The sequence below is a fragment of the Notamacropus eugenii genome, chromosome 3 (assembly GCF_028372415.1).
Source record: "Notamacropus eugenii isolate mMacEug1 chromosome 3, mMacEug1.pri_v2, whole genome shotgun sequence".
Taxonomy (NCBI): Eukaryota; Metazoa; Chordata; class Mammalia; order Diprotodontia; family Macropodidae; genus Notamacropus; species Notamacropus eugenii.
The window spans coordinates 228,909,120-228,933,842 of record NC_092874.1 but is presented as its reverse complement, the minus strand read 5'-3'; the positions used below and the strand labels follow the sequence as shown (position 1 = coordinate 228,933,842).

Sequence of the window (24,723 nt, the reverse complement as noted above, 5' to 3'; positions counted from 1 at the left end):
AGTTAAGCATAAAAGTAATTCTTTGATTCACCCTCTGGATGAATTCTTCTGCATCTACATCATTGAATTAGCAGACCTTGACCTTGGTCAAGCATCAGCAAGACACACATCCTGGTCATAAAGCCTTGATATGAATAGATTTTTGTTACTAGGCAACTTGGCCTCACTTGCTGTTGTGACTCACTGCTGTTGTTACAACTCACTGCTTCATTGTTTCCTTTTTTTAGTAGCTTCAATCAGCTTATTTCATTTGTTGTTGTCATTCACATTTTTTATTGTTATTAATTTATTTGTTTTCAGTTTTCTACAATCACTTCTATAAATCTTAGATTTTCTCCCTCTCCCTCCCCCTTCATTCCCCTCTCTATCCCTGAGATGGCGTGCAATCTTATATGGGTTCTACACATACATTCTTATTAAACACATTTTCACATTGGTCATGTTGCATGGAAGAATTAAAATGAATGGGAGAAACCATGAGAAAAACCAAAAGAATAAAGTTCAAATGGATACGTGATCTAGGTATAAAGACTGGTACTATAAACAAATTAGGTGAGCAAGGAATAGTGTATTGGTCAGATTTCTGGAGAATGGAAAAATTTATGACCAAACAAAAGATGGTGAACATTATGGAGTGTAAAATGGATAATTTTGACGATCTTAAATTGAAAAGTTTTTGCACAAGGAAACCCAATGCAACTAAAATAAGGAGGGAAGCAGAAAACTGGGAAAGAATTTATGCAATTAGTGCCTGTGATAAAGGCCTCATTTCTAAAATACATAGATAACTGAGTCAAATGTACAGGAATACAAGTCATTCCCCAACTGATAAATGATCAAAGGATATGAGCAGTCAGTTTTCAGAGGAAGAAATTAAAGCCACCTATAGTCATATGAGAAAATGCTCAACATCACAATAGATTAGAGAGATGCAAATTAAAACAACTCTGAGGCACCACATCACATGTATCTGATTGCCTAACATGACAAAAAAAGGAGATGATACGTTTTGGAGAAGATGTGGGAGAGTTGGAGCACTGTTTGATTCTTTTTCTAGCCATGATCATATTTATCAAACTTCAACCTGGCTACACTGGGTCTTCTTGGTCCTAGAGTAGACTCCAGTGTGAATGCCTAGTTTCCCTTTTCCAAGAGAATAAAGAAGGCTGATATTTATTTTATTTTTTGGAGTTGACAGTGTAATTAATGCTTTTTGCTATACACTTTGTGGCTCTTTGAGCATTTATTTTTTTTCAGAGTTAGCAGTTAGTGTAAAATCTCTAAGGACTCTTTGGCATTTTCAGGGTTACCATACATATAGAGAGATTGACCTTAAAAAGGTGCTGCCATCATGTGAGAAAGAGAGTGGAAAAGGAAATAGTGGGAGAAGGCATCTGGAAAATGTGACATGAAGAGGGGGAAGGGGCAGTTCTAGGCAAATGATCTTAGTGCTTTAATAACAAGATACAAGGTTTCAAGCTGAGATAATAGGTGGAGGGAAAACTATGGGATGTTGGAGGAGGGATGGAAAGGTTTAGAAAAGTCACTGGAGAGACTGGGTTAGTGAGGTGACAAGTCGATATACAAGGATTACATAGTAGCAGTGAGGGTCCAGTTGAGGTTGTGTAACATAAATCTGTAGTGCTCCTAGTCAGATTGGTTGTTTGATTTTGTCCATTTTCAGTAGCATGTATGTAAGAGTGAAGGCAGCGGATGGTACACCAAGGCTGAGGTGTAGCAAAGCACAATTGATAATATGGAAAGGAAACAAGAGACTCAGGAGAAGAGGACAGTGTAGAGAAAAAACAGTTCACCAAAGTGTCAGAATGGCAATAAAATGAGGGAGTAGCTAATTCAGGAGTAATGTCCTTGGAAAGAACTGAGTGGTAAAAGGATTAGATGTCAAAGATTAAGAGATTAAGAGCAAGGTTTGAAATAGGAAAACTGAGAAAGAGGTGGAATGCCAATACATTATGATCAGATAAGGGAATTTCAGGGTTTATCCACAAGGAAATGGTATATTTATGGGTGATGACTAGATTAAAGATATTACCACATTTGTTTTTAGTTATGGAAGAGTTAGTCATTGAAAATTATGAAGTTAAGGAAATAAGTTGTTAGATTGTTTGAGGGATGATCAATATGTATACTGAAATCCTCTAGTATAAGAGTGGGAATTAGGGACAAGAAAAGGATTATGAGTCACTTACTGAACACACTGATGAAGAGAAAAGAGAAGAAAGTTCACACTGAATGGCCACAATTTTAGCCAGGGAGTGAAATAAGATCATCAGATGAGTTAGGCGTAAGAAGGAGGTGTGGGGGATGAGAGGAAGAAGATAAGAGAAGGAAACAGAAATTTTGCATTAAATCCTCTGAGGAGTGAGAGAGGAATCATTTAGGAAGGAAAAAAAGCATTTACTGCATTGCTGGAATGAAGGCCAAATTGAAGTTGGACAACATGATTTTATAATATGTCCAGTTAGTACACTTGAGAGATTTGCTCCCAATTTCATTTAGCAGCTCATGAGAAGAAGACTCTTATGATGGGAGGAACCTTGAGCTAAGTTTTGGCAAGAAAAGAGGAAAAGGACAGAGGACTTCAGAGGGTGAAGTCCGTGAAGTCAGAATGGGGAAAATGATATGACAAATGCTGAATGGTAGTGGAATTACAGTAACGATAAGGAAATTAACAAGATCAGCAGGGATGAAGCAATAGAAGTAGTGGAATAGGAATTGATGGCTAGGAGGTTATAATCAGATAGAGGAACGTCAGGTTTCTAATTAGGGAAATAGTGTACTAATGGGAAAATCTAGTGTGTGATCATCCCTAAGTGTGTCTCAAGGGGAGTAAAGGAATAGGTCACTGGGGCTTAAGGAAATTCACACAATGGCAGTTTAGGGGACTTGAGGGAGAACCTACATGGATATTAAAATCTGCAAGAAGAGTAGTTGGGAAGGAAAAGAAGATGGTGAGCCAAGTGTTAAACCTCTTCAGAAAAGAGGAAAAATTATCTTTACACTTGTATACTACAGTTACCATAATTTTGATTGGGTAGAAAATTTTAACTGAGTGGACTCTAAGAGAGAGATGAACTGAAAGAAATCAAAGAAGTCCAAAGAGTTTTCTGCCACTCCCTCTAGAACTGGCATGAGAGAATACAGGGAGTGAAGGTAAACCTGGGCTGGAGAGCATAATAAAGCATTCAGTGTAGTCAGAGTGGAGCCTGGTCTACATAAAAGCTAACAGACGGAAAGTGTCTGGCAGGAAAAGGTGCTGAATGAACAGGAGTACACATTGAGTGTGGAATGGTAACTGTAGAGGGCACAGTGGAAGGGGTGGCAGGAATTGGATTCAGATGTTAAAGGGCTCAGATTGAGGGTAATGGGAATGAAAGAGTATGAAAAGAGACTGCAGACTGTTTTCTCTAAATGTCCACATTTGCTTTAAATATTCACATGCTGTATTTCCTACCGCAGAACAGAATGGCAATCACAGGAGAAATATTTGGTGACAGAGTGGGAAGGAAGTTCATAGCCTCCAGAGATTGTTAGAGATTGGTTTGTAAGGCCTGAGTTTTCCATAACCTGAGAAACAAGGGGAAGTGATAGAAAGAAAGGTATTGGGTGATATTGAATATTGGAGGTTCCTCAAAGACAAAATATGAGGGATGGTAGAGGAAAGTAATCTGAAAGATACAATCAATCAAAGACTCTGAAGTTATATATGAGTAAAAAAGTGCCATTAAGAAATTTTGTGATAGAACGTGAACTAGTTTTGTAGCTATAGCAAAGAATATGATTATATATTAAATTTGTTCTAATCATACTCTAGTGCTTTCATTAATTATCTGGGAAGAACTCCAGCATGTTGTGTGAATACTTTATAAAAAATTTTAGAGAGAATATGGACAAGAATCACACAAAATGAGCAGGACTTCATGGATTGTACTCTGCATCATTGGCACAAATGCCCAAATTAATGAGATAACAAATTCATGTGATATTTTTATAGGAAAAGCAACCTTCCACTAAGCAACCAACTACAAAACATTATCTACATTTGGAACAGACATGGGTATCTTGAATGCTAATCTGGTGTAATGTATTCAGTTGTGACAGATTTTACGGTCTGTGATTTTATATCCTATCAAACCAGAAAAACTTTGATTAAGACCTTCACAATGGAGAGATTTTTCAAAAGTAAGTCAGGTACAAAAAGGTGATTAATTTTTGGTACTTGCCATAGCTTTTCCAAAGCCATTTACTTAGGCATGGATATACCGGGATATGGATTAATTCAGGGAATCCTTCTAAAGATCAGACAATAAGAATTGATGATTTATTATCTACATATGATCTGTAATGTATGATTATAGAAGGCACTATCGTATTTCCTCAGAATATAAAAATTGAAAATTAAATAATCTGTAAATTCAAGAAGATTATATTCTGTTGAGAGAGATGACATATACACATACAAATGCATGTAAATTAAATAGAAGACAATTTGGTGGGAGATTTTAACCTACGAATTAAAAAAATGTTTTGAAATATTGACGTATCAGAAAGGAATAGCTACAGATATATGAGGGAGCTAATAAAACCGTGGGCAGACTGTTAGAGATCTATACTTCTCATGGCACGTTTTCATCAGTTCTACAAACATTTTCCTCTTTTTGAAGAAAATACAATCTTCTGTACCATGTTCATGAAGGCTTGTTTCACTTGCTGATTCCTCAGGCTATAAATGAAGGGATTCAACATGGGGGCTACTGATGTATTAAGCACAGCAACTCCTTTACTTAAAGACACTCTGTCTTTTGCTGAAGTTTTAATGTACACGAAGATGCAGCTTCCATAAGAAATGGAGATAACAATCATGTGAGAAGAGCAGGTGGAAAAAGCCTTTTTCCCCTGACTGACAGAGGGGATTCCCAGAATTATCCGAATGATATATGTGTAGGAGAGAATTATTAATGCCAGTGTGAACATAAGAGTCACCACAGCCCAGGAAATACCCATTGTCTCTAAGAACTCTGTATCTGTACAGGATAGTTGTATGAGGGGAGAATAGTCACAAGTGAAATGGTCAATGATGTTATCAGCACAGAAGTCCAGCTTCTGCACCAAAATGATTGCTGGGAAGATGATCATCAATGACATAAACCATGAGCAGAATACAAGCAGTATGCAGACTCTGTTGCTCATGATGGTTCTGTAATGTAGGGGCTTGCAGATCGCGACATAGCGGTCATAGGACATGGCAGCTAGAAGATAAAATTCAGTTACTCCCAAGAGAATGTAGAAAATCAATTGAGCCATGCATCCATTATAGGAAATGGTCTTGTCCTCAGTAATAATGGCGCCCAAAAATCTGGGAACACAGGCTGTTGTAAAGGAAATTTCTAAGAAGGAGAAATTCCTGAGAAAGAAATACATTGGGGTCTGGAGGTGAGAATCCATCAGGGTGAGGACAATGATAGTCACATTTCCAGCAATGCTGAGGATGTAGGCTACTAAGAGAAAGAAGAAAATGACGATTTGAAGTTCTGGGTCATGTGACAATCCCAGGAGAATGAACTCTGTTACCTGTGTGTGATTTTTCATGTTTGTTTTTTCTCTTTTCTAGTAGATCTATAATAAAAACATAACAAAAAAAAGGAGAAGAAGAAAGGAACAGAAAAACTGTCTATTGGCTATACTTGAAATGGAGCAGAGAAGAAGCATTAGAATTAAGTCATTCAATCATTCAAACATTTATGAAGTCCCTCTTATGTTATTATAGTAAATATGGATGCGGTTTCAAAGATAAATAAGGCATGGTTGGTGTCTTTCAGGACCTTAACATAACTGGAAAGATATGTACCCAAATGAAATAGAAGGTAGAATGTGATTAAGCACCGCGTGCCTCTAAATGAAATGAGAACTTCCCATTTCTGCTTAACCTATGAATTAAGGTAACAGTAACTGTTGACCATTCTACTCATTTTAGGCTTATCTTTTATTTACCATCTTTTGTTCATGGTACCCTTCAGCCAGCCTCGAACAACTTAGGATATACTTCAGTATATGCCATAAACTGTGTACTTTGCTCACAATCCTCCTTCTTTACGTGTGAAATATGCTAGTCCTCTCTCCCTCCTCCCTTCCAATCCAATACATGATGTCCAATTTAAGTCTGCCTCAGTTTCCCCCTATACAATGGATAATGATATTACTCTAATCTCAGCAATAAACTTCTCTGAATTTTCCACTTTTATATATTCTGTTTACCTCTACTAGTCTGTCACCATAAAATTAAGGACACACTCTCATGTCATCTATAATCCTCATTTCCAATTATTATCACTCATTCTATATTTCCAGAAATGGTGATAAAAACGAATCACAGAAACCACAAGGGGAGTTCTAAGTCCTAGGAAGGCAAGGGAAGCTACGCATGGAGAAAATGTCCTGAAGCTTGTATTAAGAGGAACCTTCTTCACTTCCAATCACTATTATCAATTTCCTGCAAATTATTTACTTTTAAAAACTGTAAAACACTTGTCCTACAGGAATCTTTTCCTATAATGTCATGCAGCCTACTAAAGTTCATGATAATCTGAATTTCTATAAAGGGAGGATATTTTCTAATTATTTATATTAAGTGCCACAACTGCGTTTGTATGTGAGGTACAGGAGGGAAAAAGGACAAAACTCCTAACAGTTTCTGTTGAAATTATGTATAAAAGGAATTAAAATGTTTGCCAGTGTCAGATGATACATAATACAAGTTAAAAGTTGGAAAGAGCCTTATAGGTCTTCTGATTCATTCCTCATTATGTAGATAGGAAAACTGAGCCTAGTTGTGAAGGGATTCCTCAGACACAAAATAATAAGGAGAAGATCTGTATGCAAATAGCTATTTGGTAACCAAATCTAAGGCTGTTTCTACTACAACACACACCTTGTGTAACCTGTACTTGTAGTATCAAACTGTTTATCTACTCATTTATCACTCTCTTTTTCTATCTCCTTTTTTTCCTTCCAATCTAACAGTCATCTATCAATAAACATTTGCCAGATGTTTACTCTGTGCCAGATATTATGTGCAGTGGATACAAAGAAAGCCAAAATGAGTTTTGCCCTCAAGGAGCTCATTCTCATGGTGATGATAATGTAGAAATAATACTGGAACACTGCTAACACCTCCTTCCCCCTGCTAACTAATCTCTGAGATATATACCTAAGCATCCATTATTCCACACCTTCAACTTCAGGAATTGATGCTTATTCCTTTCCCTAGAGTAAGTGTCTCTACTTCTTTTTCTTCTCACTCTCTAAGAAATAGCTGCTCTAGCAGTGGATTTAGCACTGGGTAGGAATCAGTAAGACCTCAGTTCAAATCCCACCATAAACACTTGCTTCTTGTATGACCTTTGGCAAGACCCTTAACATCAGTTACCTCAACTGTAAAATGATGACAATAATAGTACCTATCTTGCAATGCTGTTGTGAGACTCAAATGAGAAAACACTCCTAAAAAGTGTTCAGCACAGTGCCTGCCACGTAATAATATTATACCAACTGTATTTCTTTCCTTGCTTTATCTTGTGTGTCTTAGATCTGGGCTGCAATGTTATACATACTCTATTTAAGCCTGAAAATTCTTTCAACTTAAGTGCTTCAAATTTTCTCAAATGAGTTTTTCTACTTAAAAAAGATATTTATCATTCCTTAATTATAAATCACTACAGACATATATAAAGATATTCCTCAAATGGCCTAAATTACCAGTTCTTCAGTCATCTTAAATCGTATGGACTACTCTTCTCCTCTACCTTGGTCACACACAGAGACAGTCATATCCCAGATATTAACAGCAGCTCAGTTTTGTGACTTCCACTTGCCCTGTTCTGCATCAGGAAAGTAGAAATTTAGGGCAAGGGCTCAAGAGATATGAGAGGAAAAGACAAGATGGACTTGCATTAGTAATCTATATAGGACTGAGATTGTGAAGTGAAGAAAGGGAAGTTAGAGCAGAGAGTGCTGAGGGTTGGCGATAATACCAATCATGATGATGAGGTTCCATTGCCCACCCAAAAGCATTCCTATTCTATGTTCAAACATTCTTACATTCCTCTATCTGATCATAAGTTCCCTTTAACTAATAGAGGAACTGAGGTGTTCAGTGGGTAGAACTTTGAACCTAGAATCAAATCTGACTTGAAAAACTTCCTACTTCTCTGACTCTATGCAAGAAATTTAATCAATGGTAAGACTGCCTCAGTATCCCCATTAATAAAATGGAAATAATAATATCACTTACCTTCCAGAATTTTTAGGACTATTTATAAAGTACTCTATACACTTTCACTACTATACAGATGCCAGTTATTATCATTTCCATCTCTTTGTACGCCTTACTCCTCCTCAACTTCTTTCTCATCATGACTTCCAATCATAAGATGACAGATTAAGGGAAAGAAGGAACTTAAGAAATCATTCAGTTCCCACCTTCCATGATATTCTTTAATGTTATCATCAACATTCAGTCTTCCAGATAATAAGGAACAAGACCATACATTTCCTGGAAGGCATTAAGCTATTGTAGTTTCTTTAATATTGACATTTTGGAAACATTAACACTGTCACTATTCTGCAATTCAAAGGAATGACTCTTCTGGAGGGAAATTAAGAGCATGTATATAAGAGGAGCAATGGTAAGACAGTAGAGTGAAGGAGATGTCTTTTAGTACACATAGTATCTGAGTCTTAGTAGCTCAAATCACGTTGTGTATCCTTTTATTGCCTCTATGATTTTGAGCGAGTCATTTAATCCACTGGGTATCACTTTCTTCATCTGTAAAAGAAGGCAATAGGACTAGATCTCCCTCATTCACTTCTTCTTGTAAATCTATGATCCTGCCATGTCCCTTAATAAATTCTTACCTGGTTTTACATTTCATCATTGCAATTCCTTTTGTTTTCACGGTCTTAAACCTTTAAAAGATGGTGGACTAGAAAGACACACTTACACAGGGTCCTCCCGACAGCCCATAATATACCTGTAGAAAGGGACTCTCAACAAATTTTGGAGCATCAGAAGTGGATAATAACAGAGTGGAGGAGATTTCCAGCCCACGGTGACCTGAAAGGCCCATGGAAACGTCGGTTGTGCAGGGTGCAGAGCCGAGCGTGAAGCCCAGCCCAGCCTTGGCCAAGCAGAGCAGTGCAATGAGACTCTGGGAAGAGGACACCTTGGGGGCGGAATCTCCAGTCGCAGCAGAGGGTCCTCAGATCCCTCAGCCTACAGGTGCCAAAGGTCAGTGACGGGGTTTAATCAGCTGGCCAGGAAGGGAAAAGGGCCTTCCCATAGCTCCGGCAGCAGGCAGCAGCAACAGAGCCTGCACAGCAGCCCTTACAGAAGCTCAGTAGTTGAAGTAAAAAAACCCTTGGGGGCATTGAAGAGCTGAGACTTACCTCAGCCCTGGGTGCAGGTCCTGGTCTAGCTGGTCTTTGTCTCAAATGGAATGGTGGCCCTGCACATCCAGCTTACCTGAAAACCAGCCCCCAGTGCTGACTTGGGAACTGGAGGCCAGGTGGCTGTGGAGAGGTAACTGCTAAAATTCTGGGCATAAAAATCCCTCTCTGCATCCAGGCCAGTAAATGCTTTATTGTGCCACCTTGGAGGAACTGAGATCTCACAGATTCCCAGAGGATACCCTACTTTTGACAAAGGACCCAAAAGTCAAGTAACTGGCTGGGAAAATGCCCAAAAAAAGGGGGAAAAAAATAAGAAATAGAAGGTTACTCTCTTGGTGAGCAGATATCTCCTTCCATCCTTTTAGATGAGGAAGGACAATGCTTACTATCAGCGAAACACGTAGAAGTCAAGGCTTCTGTATACCAAACATCCAAAATAATTATCAAATGGGCTCAAGCCACAGAAGATCTCAAAAAGGATTTTGAAAATCAAGTTAGAGAGGTGGAGGAACTCGGAAGAGAAATAAGAGAGATGCAAGAAAAGCATGAAAAGCAGGTCAATACCTTTCTAAAGGAGACCCAAAAAATTTCTGAAAAAAATAACACCTTGAAAAATAGGCTAACTCAATTGGCAAAAGAGGTTCAAAAAGCCAATGAGGAGAAGAATGCTTTAACAAGCATAATTAGCCAAATGGAAAAGGATGTCCAAAAGCTCACTGAAGAAAATAGTTCTTTAAAAAGTAGAATGCAACAAATGGAAGTAAATGACTTCATGAGAAACCAAGAAATCACAAAACAAAACCAAAAGATTGAAAAAATGGAAGATAATGTGAAATATCTCATTGGAAAAGCAACTGACCTGGAAAATAGATCCAGGAGAGACAATTTAAAAATTCTGGAACTCCCTGAAAGCCATCATCAAAAAAAGAGCCTAGACATCATCTTTCATGAAATTATCAAGGAAAACTGCCCTGAGATTCTAGAACCAGAGGGCAAAATAAATATTGAAAGAATTTGCCAATCACCACTGGAAAGAGATCCAAAAAGAGAAACTTCTCGGAATATTGTGGCCAAATTCCAGAGTTCCCTGGTCAATGAGAAAATATTGCAAGTAGCTAGAAAGAAACAATTCAAATATTGTTGAAATACAATCAGGACAACATAAGATCTAGCAGCTTCTACATTGAGGGATGGAAGAGCATGAAATATGATTTTCCAGAAGTCAAAGGAACTAGGAGTAAAACCGAGAATCAACTACCCAGCAAAACTGAGTATAATACTTCAGGAGAAAAAAAATGGTCTTTCAATGAAATCGAGGACTTTTAAGCATTCTTGATGAAAAGACCAGAGCTGAAAAGAAAATTTGACCTTCAAACACAAGAATGAAGAGAAGCATGAAAAGGTAAACAGCAAAGCGAAGTCATAAGGGACTTACTAAAGTTGAACTGTTTACATTCCTACATGGAAAGACAACATTTGTAACTCTTGAAACTTTTCAGTATCTGTGTAGTTGGTGGGATTACATACACACACACACACACACACACACACACACACACACACACAAAGACAGAGAGCAGAGAGTGAATTGAATAGGATGGGATCATATCTTAAAAAGAATGAAATTAAGCCAGGAGAGAGAAATATGTTGGGAGGAGAAAGGGAGAAATGGAATGGGGCAAATTACACCTCATAAAAGAGGCAAGAAAAAGACTTTTCAGTGGAGGAAAGAAGAGAGGAGGTGAGAGAAAAACATGAAGCTTACTCTCATCACATTCAACTAAAGGAAGGAATAAAATGCACACTCATTTTGGTATGAAAGCTTATCTTACAATACAGGAAAGTCGGGGAGAAGGGGAGAAGCAGAGTGTGGGGAATGATGGAAGGGAGGGCAATGGTAGGAGGGAGCAATTTGAAGTCAACACTCTTGGGGAGGGACAGGATCCAAAGAGAGAACAGAAGCAATGGGGGGCAGGATAGGATAGAGGGAAATATAGTTAGTCTTACACAACACGACTATTATGGAAGTCATCTACAAAACTACACTGATATGGCCTATATTGAATTGCTTGCTTCCCAAAGGGAATGAGTGGGGAGGGAGGGATGAAGAGAAGTTGGAACTCAAAGTTTTATGAACAATTGTTGAGTACTGTTCTTCCTACTAGGAAATAAGAAATAGAGGTAATGGGGTTTAGAAAGTTGTCTAGCCCTACAGGACAAAAGAGGAGATGGGGACAAGGGAAGGGAGGGATGATAGAAGAGAGGGCAGATTAGTGATAGGGGTAATTAGAATGCTCAGTATTTTGGGATGGGGGAGGGGAGAAATGGGGAGAAAATCTGGAACCCAAAATTTTGTGAAAATGAATGTTAAGAGTTAAATAGATTAATTTAAAAAAAAAAACTTTTTCATCGTCTTTCTCTGAATGCTCATTAACCCTAAGGAAATCAATGGACTTCCTCTTTTTTTTGGACCTCACTGTTTCTGTTTCATTTTTTCTTATTCTCTTTGTCATACTTTAGACTAAGCTTTTTGGGAATCTCCCTCTCTAAGTACGGGCAGTAGAGTTCATGCACTGATCTAGTCATGTTTAAGCTTTTTTCTGGAGATTTAGAATGCTTCCTATTAGGAGTTCTATGTTATAGTGGAAAGAAGGCTGTATATGGGGACAATGGACTTTAATCCAAATCTTTAAAGGGACTTTGTCCCTTATAATATCTGTTTAATTTAACCTCTCTGTTTAATTAATATTTTAATATCTGTTTATCCTTAGGAAAGTCATTTAACCTCTCTGTTTCTCAGTTTTTCTCAAATAAACAACTAAGAAGATTGAACCTGATGACTTCTGAGGGCTCTCTCTCAATACATATGATAATACTATGGATTAAAAGATGTACAATAACTATCCCCAATATATGCCCACATAGGCCAAAATTAATAAATAAGCAGTTGAGAAGAAAATGACACATTAGAGATGAGAATTGATTTTCATTCTGTGATTATCATGACTAAAATTGCCCTTGTGAGAACATGTCTATATGTGTGATCATATTTAGGAATGAACACACGGACACACACACTTTTGTTCCAATACCAATGGAAGGAAGAAAAAGTGGATATTGAAAAAATACTTACTTTTGCAGTCTTTATGAGATTTCTGCTGAAAATGTAATCAAAATAGCCTGCACAGTTTGCCTAAAAACTGGGAAGTAATGAATTCATGCTGACCATATGGCCAAGCTTGCCCAATACCTCTCACACAAGTGCATGCTTCCTCAGACACTCTCTGAGACTCCTGTCCATTGTCAGCTAACAGAGCATGTCTGGAACCATTGTCTACCTAGCCATTCAGATATCACCTTGTCTTTTAGATTTGGAGACATTCTACTGATTTTAGTTCTGGCAAATACCTCACTCAACTCTACAAAGAATGTAAGATTTCTCAGAACTCTCAGTGCTGATTTTGCCTTTCTAGAACTGCAGAAGATGTCTTTTCTGCTCTGACTGATACCTCCTCAGGAGGATTAATTCATTGAGCAAGGCAAAAGTATCATGGAGAGGAAGATTCAGAAGGCACTAAGGAATATAAAACCCAAACCACTCTAGCACAAGTTGGAAATAAAAGCCTGGGGAACAGAGCCCAACGAGACTTGAAAAAAAAAATTATTGGCAAGCTAAACACCTAAGGAAAATAAGGTAGATGGCCAAATGGGAATCTATATTATTTCCAAAACTATTCAACTGATTAATTATATAATCTTATGGGATAATGTCCTTGCCCAGGATTCTCTGGAGCGACTTAACTATCAGGGCAGGTCCTACTCTTCCTTATCATCAAAAACGCTGCAAATTCATAAGAATCCCATTTCCTACTTCCCATAATGCTCATTCCTCATAAAACTGCTCCCTTATGGCAAGTACAAAAAAAAAACAACACATGCTTCCAAATTCTAAGGTAGACTATATATCCATGCCCATAACCTATATTTTGTTCACGCCATCCTTTTTCCCTTGGTTTATTTTAGTGAATACAGTCAAAATCTCAGAGTAATAAATAGAATCTTGAAGTTCAAAATTTATCTGCTTGGCAATAGGGAATTACTCTAGAGGACTGTTTATTTAGAGACAAATAAAAGAATAGATGTGTCAATGAGATAGTAATGATAGTAATGTTTTTAGTCCTTCCTTTTTTCAAAGAAGATGAATGACACCACAGGGTAATATCTTGACTTTCACATGAATTGAATTTAAGTGAGACAGAGTTGTAGAAAGTTCTCAGCCATCCTTTCTGTTCCAGAGTCATCCATGACCAATGGTAAGAGAAACACTAAGAAAGTGGAAATGGTCAAGGATGTAGCTGATGACATTGGAATCTTTCATGTTGGACCAAGCTGTAAGTGTTCCATAAAACCTGCTTCAGCCACCTTCATGACCATTGAAACATATTATTCTCATCCATCCATTCCATGAGGGGAAATCTTCACATACTTGAGGTAGCCATTCTTATAACACATATATGGGTTTCAGGCCTGTTAGTTACCCATCTTCTGAGATCATTTTAGCATGGTATGGCCACAGTGCATGTTACACCTTTTGGAATCACAGGTGAGAGTTTGGTGACAAGTAGACACCAAAGGTGTATGAACAAACATGAAAAAAGCTGAGCATGCCCTCATACCGGAGGTTTTGATGATCTCTGAACCACACACACACACACACACACACACACACACACACACACATACAAACACACACACACCATGATGAATATAAGCAGCAAGGAGTATCAGAGAGAGGGACTGGACAATAATCAGGAATGTGTGGAGTTAAACTCACTCTCTGGCATGAGTTAATGGTGTGCCTGGGACTGATTACACACACACACACACACACGAACACACACACATATATATGTATGTATATATATTTATATACACATATTTATATATGTGTATGTATGTATATATATGTATATACGTATATATATGCACATATATAAGTATACATAGGCAGAGTCACGAAAAATAAATCTAAACACTGTCCCTGCCTGAAAATGTATATCTTATTTTTCCCCTTGAGCTTCATTGGGCTTCTGTAATCATAATGGTTGTTTGCATAGAACATTCCTCTAGCCTTCATCTCTTTCTTCACTTTTAACCTTATTCAAGACCAATAATTCAAGATAAATGAATCTTTTAAATGGGAGTGATTCAGCTTCTTGTTGTCTCTTCCTCTGACCTTCTGGGTGGCATTAGATCAGCTTGGAATTTCTGAAAAACCAAAGAGTGAAGGTCCATAGACTTCGTTAGAACTGAGAGACTTACACTGAGTACTTGGATATAGAGTAAAGTGGTACGTAATAGAAAATAAGAGGATGCTATGCTGCATGGAACATGGATCTAGTGACATTGATAATTAGCTGGCAATATATCATTTTATACTTCTTACTTTATGTATCAAAGCTGTTGAAATATTTCTACATTTCTCCCCAAATTACATTTCCTAAATCACACCCATCTTGCCAAAAATGGACTAAGTAGGATGTAGGAATTTTGTAGGATGCTACAACAGTACATGAATTACTTGTGGAAAGGTAAAATAATTGAATTTATGAATATACAGTGTATCAAAACATTTCACATCTTGGTAAGATGTAATTTTATTTTCTCTCTTTGGGGAATAAGACTACCCATGGTTCAGTTCAGTGAAAGGATATGAACAGTTTGATGATGTTTTGGGCTTGGCTCCAAATTGCTTTAAGCATAATGCAGCTTCCCTGATTATCAGTTTTTATCACATTTATATTTACTGTAGATTTATCTAAACGTATGACTGTTATTCCAACCACCATCACCAACATTTTCAGTTTTTGTGAAACATAGTAAATTGTTTCAACTTTTTATTTTAACTATGAGAATCTTTGTGTTCTTATAAATAACATATTATTGGCTTCTACTTTCTAATCCATTCTATTATTATCTTTCTTTTTATCTATGAGTTCTTCCTATTCACATTTATGATTAACTATGTATCTTTTGTCATCTAGTACTTTTCCTACTCTTTGCTCTGACTCCTCTGTTTATAAATAATTTGGACTAAGAAAAGAAGATTGTCTAAAATGTTATCTGTAAATGAAGTCTCTTTCCACTTCATTATTCCCCTTCTTTTCCACTTGTTTCACCAATCACAGATATTTGTTCTTCCTTCCTTTTCTTTTAATTCTTTGTTTATCCTACCCTGACATTAGAGCCTGTTTCACTTATGACAATTCCTTTTTCTGTCTTTGTCCCTTATCTCCTCCTCCTCCTCTCCCTTTCTCTTTTCATTTCTTTGTTGAGTATGATATATTTTTGCACTCTCTATGTATGTATGTAATCCTGTTCATTCTTCTCTTATAAAATTCATATTAAAATGAGATTCATGGAATACCTGTTCACCCTACCCTTTCCTCCATTTCTGAATATTCTTCATCTTATGCACTCCTATTATGTTAAGAAAGATAACATCCCTTCCCCTTCTTCCCCAGTACAGTTCCCCACCCCTCTCAGTTTTGTATTTATCTAATCCATTCAGAACAAAACCATTTCTGAGCCCTCTGTGATGTTTCCCTTTCTCTATGACTTTTGAAAATATTCATGCCCTGAGAATATATTTATTCTGGCTCCCATTAACATGTAAATGATTTAATGCCAAATTATTCTTTCCATTTGAATAAATATGAGTACCAGTCTGTGTTTCTCTTGACTCCTGTGTTTCCATTTCAAAATGTACACTAAATTCTGACCTTTTCATCAATCATGTCTGGATATCCTCTATTACATTTAAGGCCTTTTTCATTCCATAGGATTACATTTAGTTGTGCTGGACAGGTTATTCTTTGTCTTCTGCAATTTGAAATGTCATATCTTAAGACCTCTTCCATTTTATTGTAGAATTTACTAAGTCTTGTAGGATCCTGATTGTGGTTCTTTGCCCTTAAATTCTTTGTTTTTGCTGAATGCAAAAAACACTTTATTTCTTTGACCTGGAGATTCTGAAGTATGCCTATTATGTTTCTAGGAGTATTTATTTCTGTATTTCTTTAATGGTAGATTGGTTATATGTTCTCTTTCCCCTCTGGTCCTAAGAAATTTGTATAATTTATGAATTCTTGAAATATGATTTTCAAGCTGTTTTTTCTTTTTATTTAGCTCTCTTTATTGATTTTCAGGTGTTATGATGGACTTTAGATTATCTCTCCTCTATGTGGAAAACTCTTATGGTTTTGACCCTTGAGTATTTCTCAATCCAAGCTATGTCTATGTTCTGTTTAGAGTGGGGCAGGGGGGGTTGCTCACCAGTCTCAGTGTCTGGATTAAAGATTTGCGTTTGAGTAAAATTTTGATCCTTTACTCCTGGAAGGTGTGTGTAGACGACCATATCCCTGAATGTGGTCCCTAAGACTTGGTTCTAATTTCTGTAGGAACTGTTTGGCCTTATTACCTGCTGTGGTTCAGACCAAGGTAGTCTATGTGCTGAGGTGAACAGAGGCTGCTTGTGTACTGATTGGGGTGATTATTCTACACTAACTCATCCTGCTATTGCAGCCTTACTTTCCCTATGAAAGAGCCCTAGGATGGCCTGGTACTAAGCTCTGTTCAGGATCTTTCTCCTGGGTTGGGCTCTAGACCAACTGCATCAGGACTTTACCCCTACTACAGAGGGACTTTGAAACTGCTCAGGGACTTTTTTCCTTTTGCAGTCATACTCTTGGATAATCTGTCTGTGGGATCAGGCTACTATAAACTGCACCTTTTACCAAAACTGCACACTCTCCATTCAGTTCTTCTGCAGTACTCTAACATTCTTAGAATGTGTTCTCTTTCATTTTCTTTACATGGTGCATGTAAGACATTTATTGGGGATGACCAGGGGACCTGCGTTTCTCTAGGTCCTAATGGCAGTCATGTTATTGTCATAATCTTGCCCACAAGATTTCAACTGGCTTTATGTTAGGCAAGATTCCAGGAAACTAAGGCATATTCAACTTCATTTTTCAGAAAAAGTTCTTAAACCTTTGAAATGTGTCATGTAGTGCACAGAATATTATGGTATTCCATCTATGTTTGGGAATAGTTTGTAACTGGAATAATTCTACTTCTCAAAATTCATTTTCTAAAGGGGAATTAGATTTCAAAGAATAATGTAAGAAAAAAATGCCCAAATATTTTTTTAGGTGGAAGTTTTACAGTCTGATGAAGGTGCCCAGATCTTAGAGATTTATTGGATTCAAACAACCAAGTGAGTTTCATCAACAAAAATACTTTTCCCCATTTCCAGTACTTAGTTTCTGTATTATCCTGCCCATGACAAGCATTTTTCTTCCTTCAAAGCAGTGTTGACAGCTATTTTATTAATAGTCTTATGGTGCTTTTCAAACTCCAGGAAGATTACATAATGCGGCAAAGGAATGAATAACAGCCCCTCCAGCTCACAGGCATGTCTTAGAAACCAAAGTAGACTGTTTTGCAAGTTGAGTCAAGTCAAGTCAGTAAACATTTAAATACTGTACTAGGTTCTGGAGATTTTAGAAAAACAGAGGTAAGGGAAAAAACTCAAAGAGCTCACAGGGATATATACATAGTATATGTGCTTATGTGATGTATATATTGTACATAAAGATTCAATGTATATGCAATGGCTGAGGGAGATCTAGAAAGTTCTTACAGAAGATGAAATTTGAGTTTACACTTGAAGGAAGCAAAGGGATCTGGGAGGTGGAGTTAAAGTGGGAGAGCATTCCAGGTAGGGGGTAGAGCTGGTGTAAAGGTATGGAGTCAAGACAAACAGTGTTATGTGTGAAGAGCAGAAGCTACACTAGCATCATTAGATACCAGAGTATATAGAGGAGACTAAAATGTAAGAGGCCTGGAGTGGCAGAAAGGAGTCAGGTTGTGACGAATGCTAAAAACCAAACCAATGATTTTATAATTGTCCCTAGAGGTAGTAGGGGCCCACAGGAATTAATGGGAAAGGTTGTGCTATGGTCAGACCTTTGTTTTAGTTGCATAATTTTGGCAGCTGAATGAAGGATGGAGAGAGTTGGGAGAAGCTTGAATTAATTACCTATATTTATTTTACATTTATTCTCTATTTATGTATATATTAAATGAACATGTCTACATGTGAACATACATAACTATGACTGTTGTTTCCTTGATAGAATATAAGGACCCAGAAAGCAGAGGTTGTTTTATTTTATTCTTGTGGTTGTTTTAGTATTTCCAGAGTCCAACAGTGTTCCTTGTTATTCAGTCATTCAGTCATATACATCTCACCAATGACACCATGGTCCGTAGTATACCAGGTCTTTCTGTCTTCTGCTATTTCCTGTAGTCTGCCCAAACTCATATTCATTGCATCTATGACATTCTCTATCTACCTTGTCCTCTCCCCTCTCCTTTTCCTTTTGCCTTCAATCTTTTCCAACATCAGAGTCTTTTCTAATGAATCTTGTGTTCATATTATGAGGCCCAAGTATTTGTCTGCCACATAATAAACGCCTGATAAATTATATTTGATTGTTTATTGATAGATTCACAACCTGGGAGGTCAGGAAATGTCAAGTATAGGTACTATTGGGGCTATGATATAAATAAAGTTAGAAATTCTAAAAAGTAAAATTATGGTGGAAGTAGACTCCAGAAAGGGAAGAATGTTGGTCCAAAACCTTTAAGGCAAGGGACAGAATGTTGTATAGGGAAAGAGTTAGTAGGATGGAGAACAATAAGGGGGCTAAGCAAAGATGGCAGAGTAGAAGGACACACCACTAGAACCTCTCTTCCCACAGCCCAAAAATACCTGCAAAAAATTGCTCTGAACAAATTCTAGAGTAGCAAAAGCCACAAAATGACAACATAAAAAGAGATTTCCAGCTCAAGGCAGGCAGCAAGGTCAACAGGAAAGGTCTATCTCGCCAGGCTCAGAACATAGCGTGGATCATGCTGAGGCATGAAGAGGACTGGAGTGGGCTTTAATGTGTCACCAGCAGCTGCGGGTTCCAGATTCCTCAATGCATAGATGCCAAAGACACCTTCAAAGGTCAGTGAGAAAGCTCTTTCACTTGGGTGAGAAGTGAATGCAGCAGTGTAGTCCTGGTCCCAGGCAGCTACAGATTCCATTGTTGGAGCCCTGGTCTAAAGTTTCAGAGGGAACTGAGCAGCTGATCTGTGTGTTAGCCCTGAGTGTAAGCCTTGGGGTAAGGAGGAGTGCGGCATGGTGGAGCTGGGGGAGGCCCTGAAGAGGAAATCCTGCTCACAGACCATAGAGCAGGCTAGGGGAAGAATAAACTCCTGTCCCTTGATTGTTCCATCTTGGAAGAACTGAGAAGTTACAGTTACCCAGAGTATACTCTCCCCTTGACGAAGAACACAAAACTCAAGTAAAAGACTGCAAAAATGTCCCCAAAGGGGAAAACAATAAGACAATAGAAGGTTCCTTTCTTGGGAAGCAGATATTTTCTTCCATCTTTTTGGATGAGGAGGAACAATGCATACCATCAGATGAAACCACCAAAGTCATGGCTTCTGCATCCAAAACCTTCAAAATAAATATGCAATGGTCTCAGGCCATAGAGGAACTCAAAAAAATTGTGAAAATCAAGTAAGAGAGGTAGAGAAAAAATTGGGAAGAGAAATTAAAGTGATGCAAGAAAATCATGAAAAGCAAGTCAAAATGTTACTAAAGGAGATCCCCAAAAATGCTGAATAAATTAACATCTTTAAAAATACACTAACTCCAACAGCAAAAGAGGCCCAAAAAATCCAATGATGAGAAGAATGCTTTAAAGAGTAGAATTAGCCAAATGGAAAAGGAGGTTCAAAAGCTCATGAAGAAAAGAGTTCTGTAAAAATTAGAATGGAGCAAGTGGAAGGTAACCACTTATGAGAAACCAAGAAATTACAAAACAAAACCAAAAGAATAAAAAAAATAGTAGACAATGTGAAATATCTCACTGTAGAAACAACTGACCTGGAAAATAGATCCAGGAGAGACAATTTTAAAATTATGGGACTACCTGAAAGCCATGATCAAAATAGAGTCCAGACATCATCTTTCTTGAAATTATCAAGGAAAGCTGCCCTGATATTCTGGAACCAGCAGGTAAAATAAATATTGAAAAAAATCACTGATCACCTCCTGAAAGAAATCTGAAAAGAAAAGCTCCTAGGAATATTGTAGCCAAATCCCAGAGTTCCCAGGTCAAGGAGAAAATACTGCAAGCATCCAGAAAGAAACAATGCGAACATTGTGGAAATACAATCAGGATAACACAGGTTCTGGCAGCTGCTACATTAAGGAATCAAATGGCCTGGAATATGATATTTCAGAAGTGAAAGGAACTAGGATGAAAGCCAAGAATCACCTCTCCAGACAAAACTGAGCACAATACTTCAAGGGAAAAAATGGTCTTTCAATGAAATAGAGGAATTTCAAACATTCTTGATGAAAACACCAGAGCTGAATAGGAAATTTAACTTTAAAACACAAAAATTAAGAGAAGCATGAAAAGGTAATCAGGAAGGAAAAATCATAATGGACTTGTAAAAACTGAATTGTTTGCATTCCTACATGGAAAGTTAATATTTGTAACTCTTGAAAGTTTTTGGTATTTGGAAGGATGATACACACACACACACACACACACACACACACATAGAAATATATATATATATATATATATGTATATATATATATATATACATATATACATATATACACATAAAGAGAGGGAGACAAAGGGCATAGGGTGAGTTGAATAAGAAGGGATGATATCTAAATAAATAGAATTAAGGGGTGAGAGAGGAATACATTGGGTGCAGAAGGGAAAAAATGGAATGGAGCAAATTTTCTCTCATAAAAAAGGCAAGAAAAAGCTTTTTCAATGGAGAGGAAAAGAGCAAGATGAGAAGGAAAAGGTAAACTGTACTCTCATCACATTTGGCTTAAGGAGGAAATAATCTGCACACTCAATTTAGTATGAAAATCTATCTTACCCTACAGGAAAGTAGGGGAGCAGGAGATAAGAAGGGTGTGGCAGGGATGATTGAAGGGAGAGCAAATGAGAGGAGTGCGGTGATTAGAAGTAAATACTTTTGGGGAAGAATAAGGTCAGAATAGAGAATAGAATAAATGGGAAGACAAGATAGGATGGGGAGAAATAGGTAGTCTTTCACAACATAACTATTATGGAATTCTTTAACAAAACTACACACATATGGACTATATTGAGTTGCTTGCCTTCTCAGTGGGGATGAGTGGGGAGGGAGGAAGGGAGAGAAGTTAGAACTCAAAGTTTTAGGAACAAATATTGAGAATTCTTTTTGCATGTAACTGGGAAATAAGAAATACAGATAATGGGTTATAGAAATCTCTCTTGCCCTATAAGAAAAGAGAGAAGGGAAAAAGGGAAGGGAGGGGTGTGATAGAAGGGAGGGTAGATTGGGGGAAAGGGTAATCAGAATATAGGGTGTTTTGGGGTGGGGGAGGGGAAAGATGGGGAGAAAATTTGAAACTTGAAATCTTGTGGAAATGAATGTTGAAAACTAAATAAATAAATTGGGGAAAAAAAATAAAAAAATGTTGCCAAACCATATTCATTGTGATTTGTGATACCTCCAGCAAAATTGCTAGGCAAAGCCAAGCAATAAGAGAAACAGTCTCTCCTACTTCGGCACAAAAGCACTCATAGACACTATTTACATGAATCAGCTTGAAAATGTTCTAATAAAATTCTACTTTTTGCACTAAAAAAAAAGAATGGAGAACAATAGAAAATATTACTGCAAAGAAACCATAAGTGGATGTCAAATCAGAAATTTGTATTTTATTCTAGAAGCAACAGAAAACTATTATCAGATTGTGTTTTAAGGATATCAGTTTGGAATCTTTATGCAAGATGAATTGTAGAAGTGAGAGACTGGAAGCAAGGAGACCAACTAAGAAGTTATTACAGTACAATATTACAGAATTACTTGATTGTCATCAAGTGAAAGATGATAATAATCTGAACTAGGGTTAAGGCTGAATATTTGAGATGATATGGAATGTGTTTACTATTAATCACTTAGACTTATTATTAATAATACTCATGAATTTCCTACAAGTTAGCAAGGCACCATACCAAATACTGTAGGGGGGAGGATTCAGAGCCTGTCCTCAATTAATTTATAGTCCAATGCTTCTAAACTGAAGACGTATAAGAAGCTAGGAGAGGCAACAGATAGAGCACAGGACGTAGAGTCAAGAACATCCAAGTTCGAAATTTCCTTAAGAACTGATTAGACATGTGACTTTGGACAAATCACATAACCTTTTCCAGCCTCAGTGTCCTCATTTGTAAAATGAAGATAAGAATGGCACCTCCTTTCCAAGGTGGTGACAAGAATTAAATAAGTTAATGTTATAATGCTTTATAAATTTTGAGGTTACATTAATGATAGTTATATTTACTACTATTGTCACTCTCCACTAGGAACATGAAAGTTTTCTTTTCATTTCATTTAAAAAATTAGCAATTTACACTTGAACCTGTACCTTAAATTATATAGCACATTAAACAAAATTTCAATCAAAGAACAGGATTTTCATTTGTGGACAAAATCAAAAGCTCAGATTCAGTACAACCTACATGTGACAGATGGGTAAGAGCTGGAGAAAAGTACTTTCAAGTAGGATCCAGCCTTTCCATTGTGGCCAAAGAGCAAGTTTAAACACATAACACAGAATGGGAAAAGATATTTTAATGGAAAAGTGAGGATGACGGAAAAGATGAAATCAACTTTGATGAGGGGAAAGAGTGATTTTGAAGAGGTGATCCACACCTGGCACACTATTAAACATTTCTGAACCTCAAACTGTCTCTTACTGATGACAATACACCACTTTACCTTCTTGAGAAGAGCACTAATTTTTGAACATCATCCTTGAAGGCTTGTTTTACTTACTGGTTCCTCAGGGTGTAAATGAAAGGGTTCAGCATAGGAGCAACTCAAGTATTGAGAATATCTACTCCTTTGGTTACTGATGCTTTTTCTTTTGCTGAGGGGTTCACATACATAAAGATGCAGCTGCCATAGGAAATAGAAATGACAATCATGTGAGAGGAGCATGTGGAAAAGGCTTTTTTTCTCTGGCTAGCAGAGGGATCCTGAAAATTGTTCAAATGATATACATATAGGACAGAATCACTAATGCCAAAGTAAATAGCAGAGTCACCAAAGCAAAATAGAAGGCAAACACTTCTAAGAACTCTGTATCTGAGCAAGAGAGGTTCAAGAGAGGGAAAAAGTTACAAGAAAAGTGATCAATGACATTGGATCCACAGTAATCAAGCTGCAGAAGAAGCATGAGTGGAGGGGAAATGATCAAGAATCCTCCTAATCATGCACAAGGGACAAGCAAAGTGCAGACTTTATTGCTCATGATGGTGCCATAATTCAAGGGCTTGTAGATAGCAACATAGCGATCATAGGACATGAATGTAAGGAGGAAAAATTCAGTTACCCCCATAAAAATGAGAAAGAATAACTGAGCTGCACAGTTGTTAAAAGAAATAATTTTGTTTCCAGTAATAATAGAGCTCAGGAATTGAGGAATGCAAACAGTAGTGAAAGAGATATCTAGGAAGGAAAAATTCCAGAGGAAAAAATACATGGATGGCTGTAGGTGAGAATCCACCAGAATAAGGGTGATGATGGTCACATTCCCGGTAATACTTAAGATATAAGCAATAAACAAAAAGAGAAAAATAACAGCCTGAAGTTTTGGATCATCTGAAAATCCCAGGAGGATGAACTCTGATCACTGAGTGATTTTTCATTTTTGTTTCATCCTCCAACTACCAGACCTGCTAGTGAAAATAAGAAAGCAGAATGAGCACAAATGGAGATGAAAGATATACCTACAACAAAATCAGCTCTTAAAATTTGAAAACTTAAGAAAAACACCTATCACAGCAATAATTCATTCTATAATGTAACAGATAAGTAAAAAATTCAGTGTATGTTTTGATCATTGTAGTGAATACGAACCTACCATGTACCAAGTAAGTCAATTCCAATGTTGGACAGTTCTTAACTTTTAGGAAGTTCTTGCTTGTATAAAAAGTCTGCCTTTATGGATTTTTTATCCTTATTCCCAGGTTATTGTCCCCTTCCCCACACATATACCAAGCACAACAAGTGAACTTTCATGTTGTTTAGTTATGTCTGATTCTT

The 24,723-nt window shown here is 37.2% G+C and overlaps 1 protein-coding gene and 1 pseudogene across 1 annotated transcript; both read right to left on the bottom strand.

Moving 5' to 3' along the window:
* Window positions 1–4,659: 4,659 nt before the first annotated feature.
* On the bottom strand, window positions 4,660–5,613 carry LOC140531979 (olfactory receptor 6C1-like). The gene has a single exon (XM_072650578.1). The coding sequence runs from the start codon at window positions 5,608–5,610 to the stop codon at window positions 4,660–4,662; it is 951 nt and encodes a 316-aa protein (XP_072506679.1). The 5' UTR covers window positions 5,611–5,613.
* Window positions 5,614–23,390: 17,777 nt separating this feature from the next.
* Window positions 23,391–24,326, bottom strand: LOC140531402 (olfactory receptor 6C3-like; annotated as a pseudogene).
* Between the last annotated feature and the right edge of the window lie 397 nt (window positions 24,327–24,723).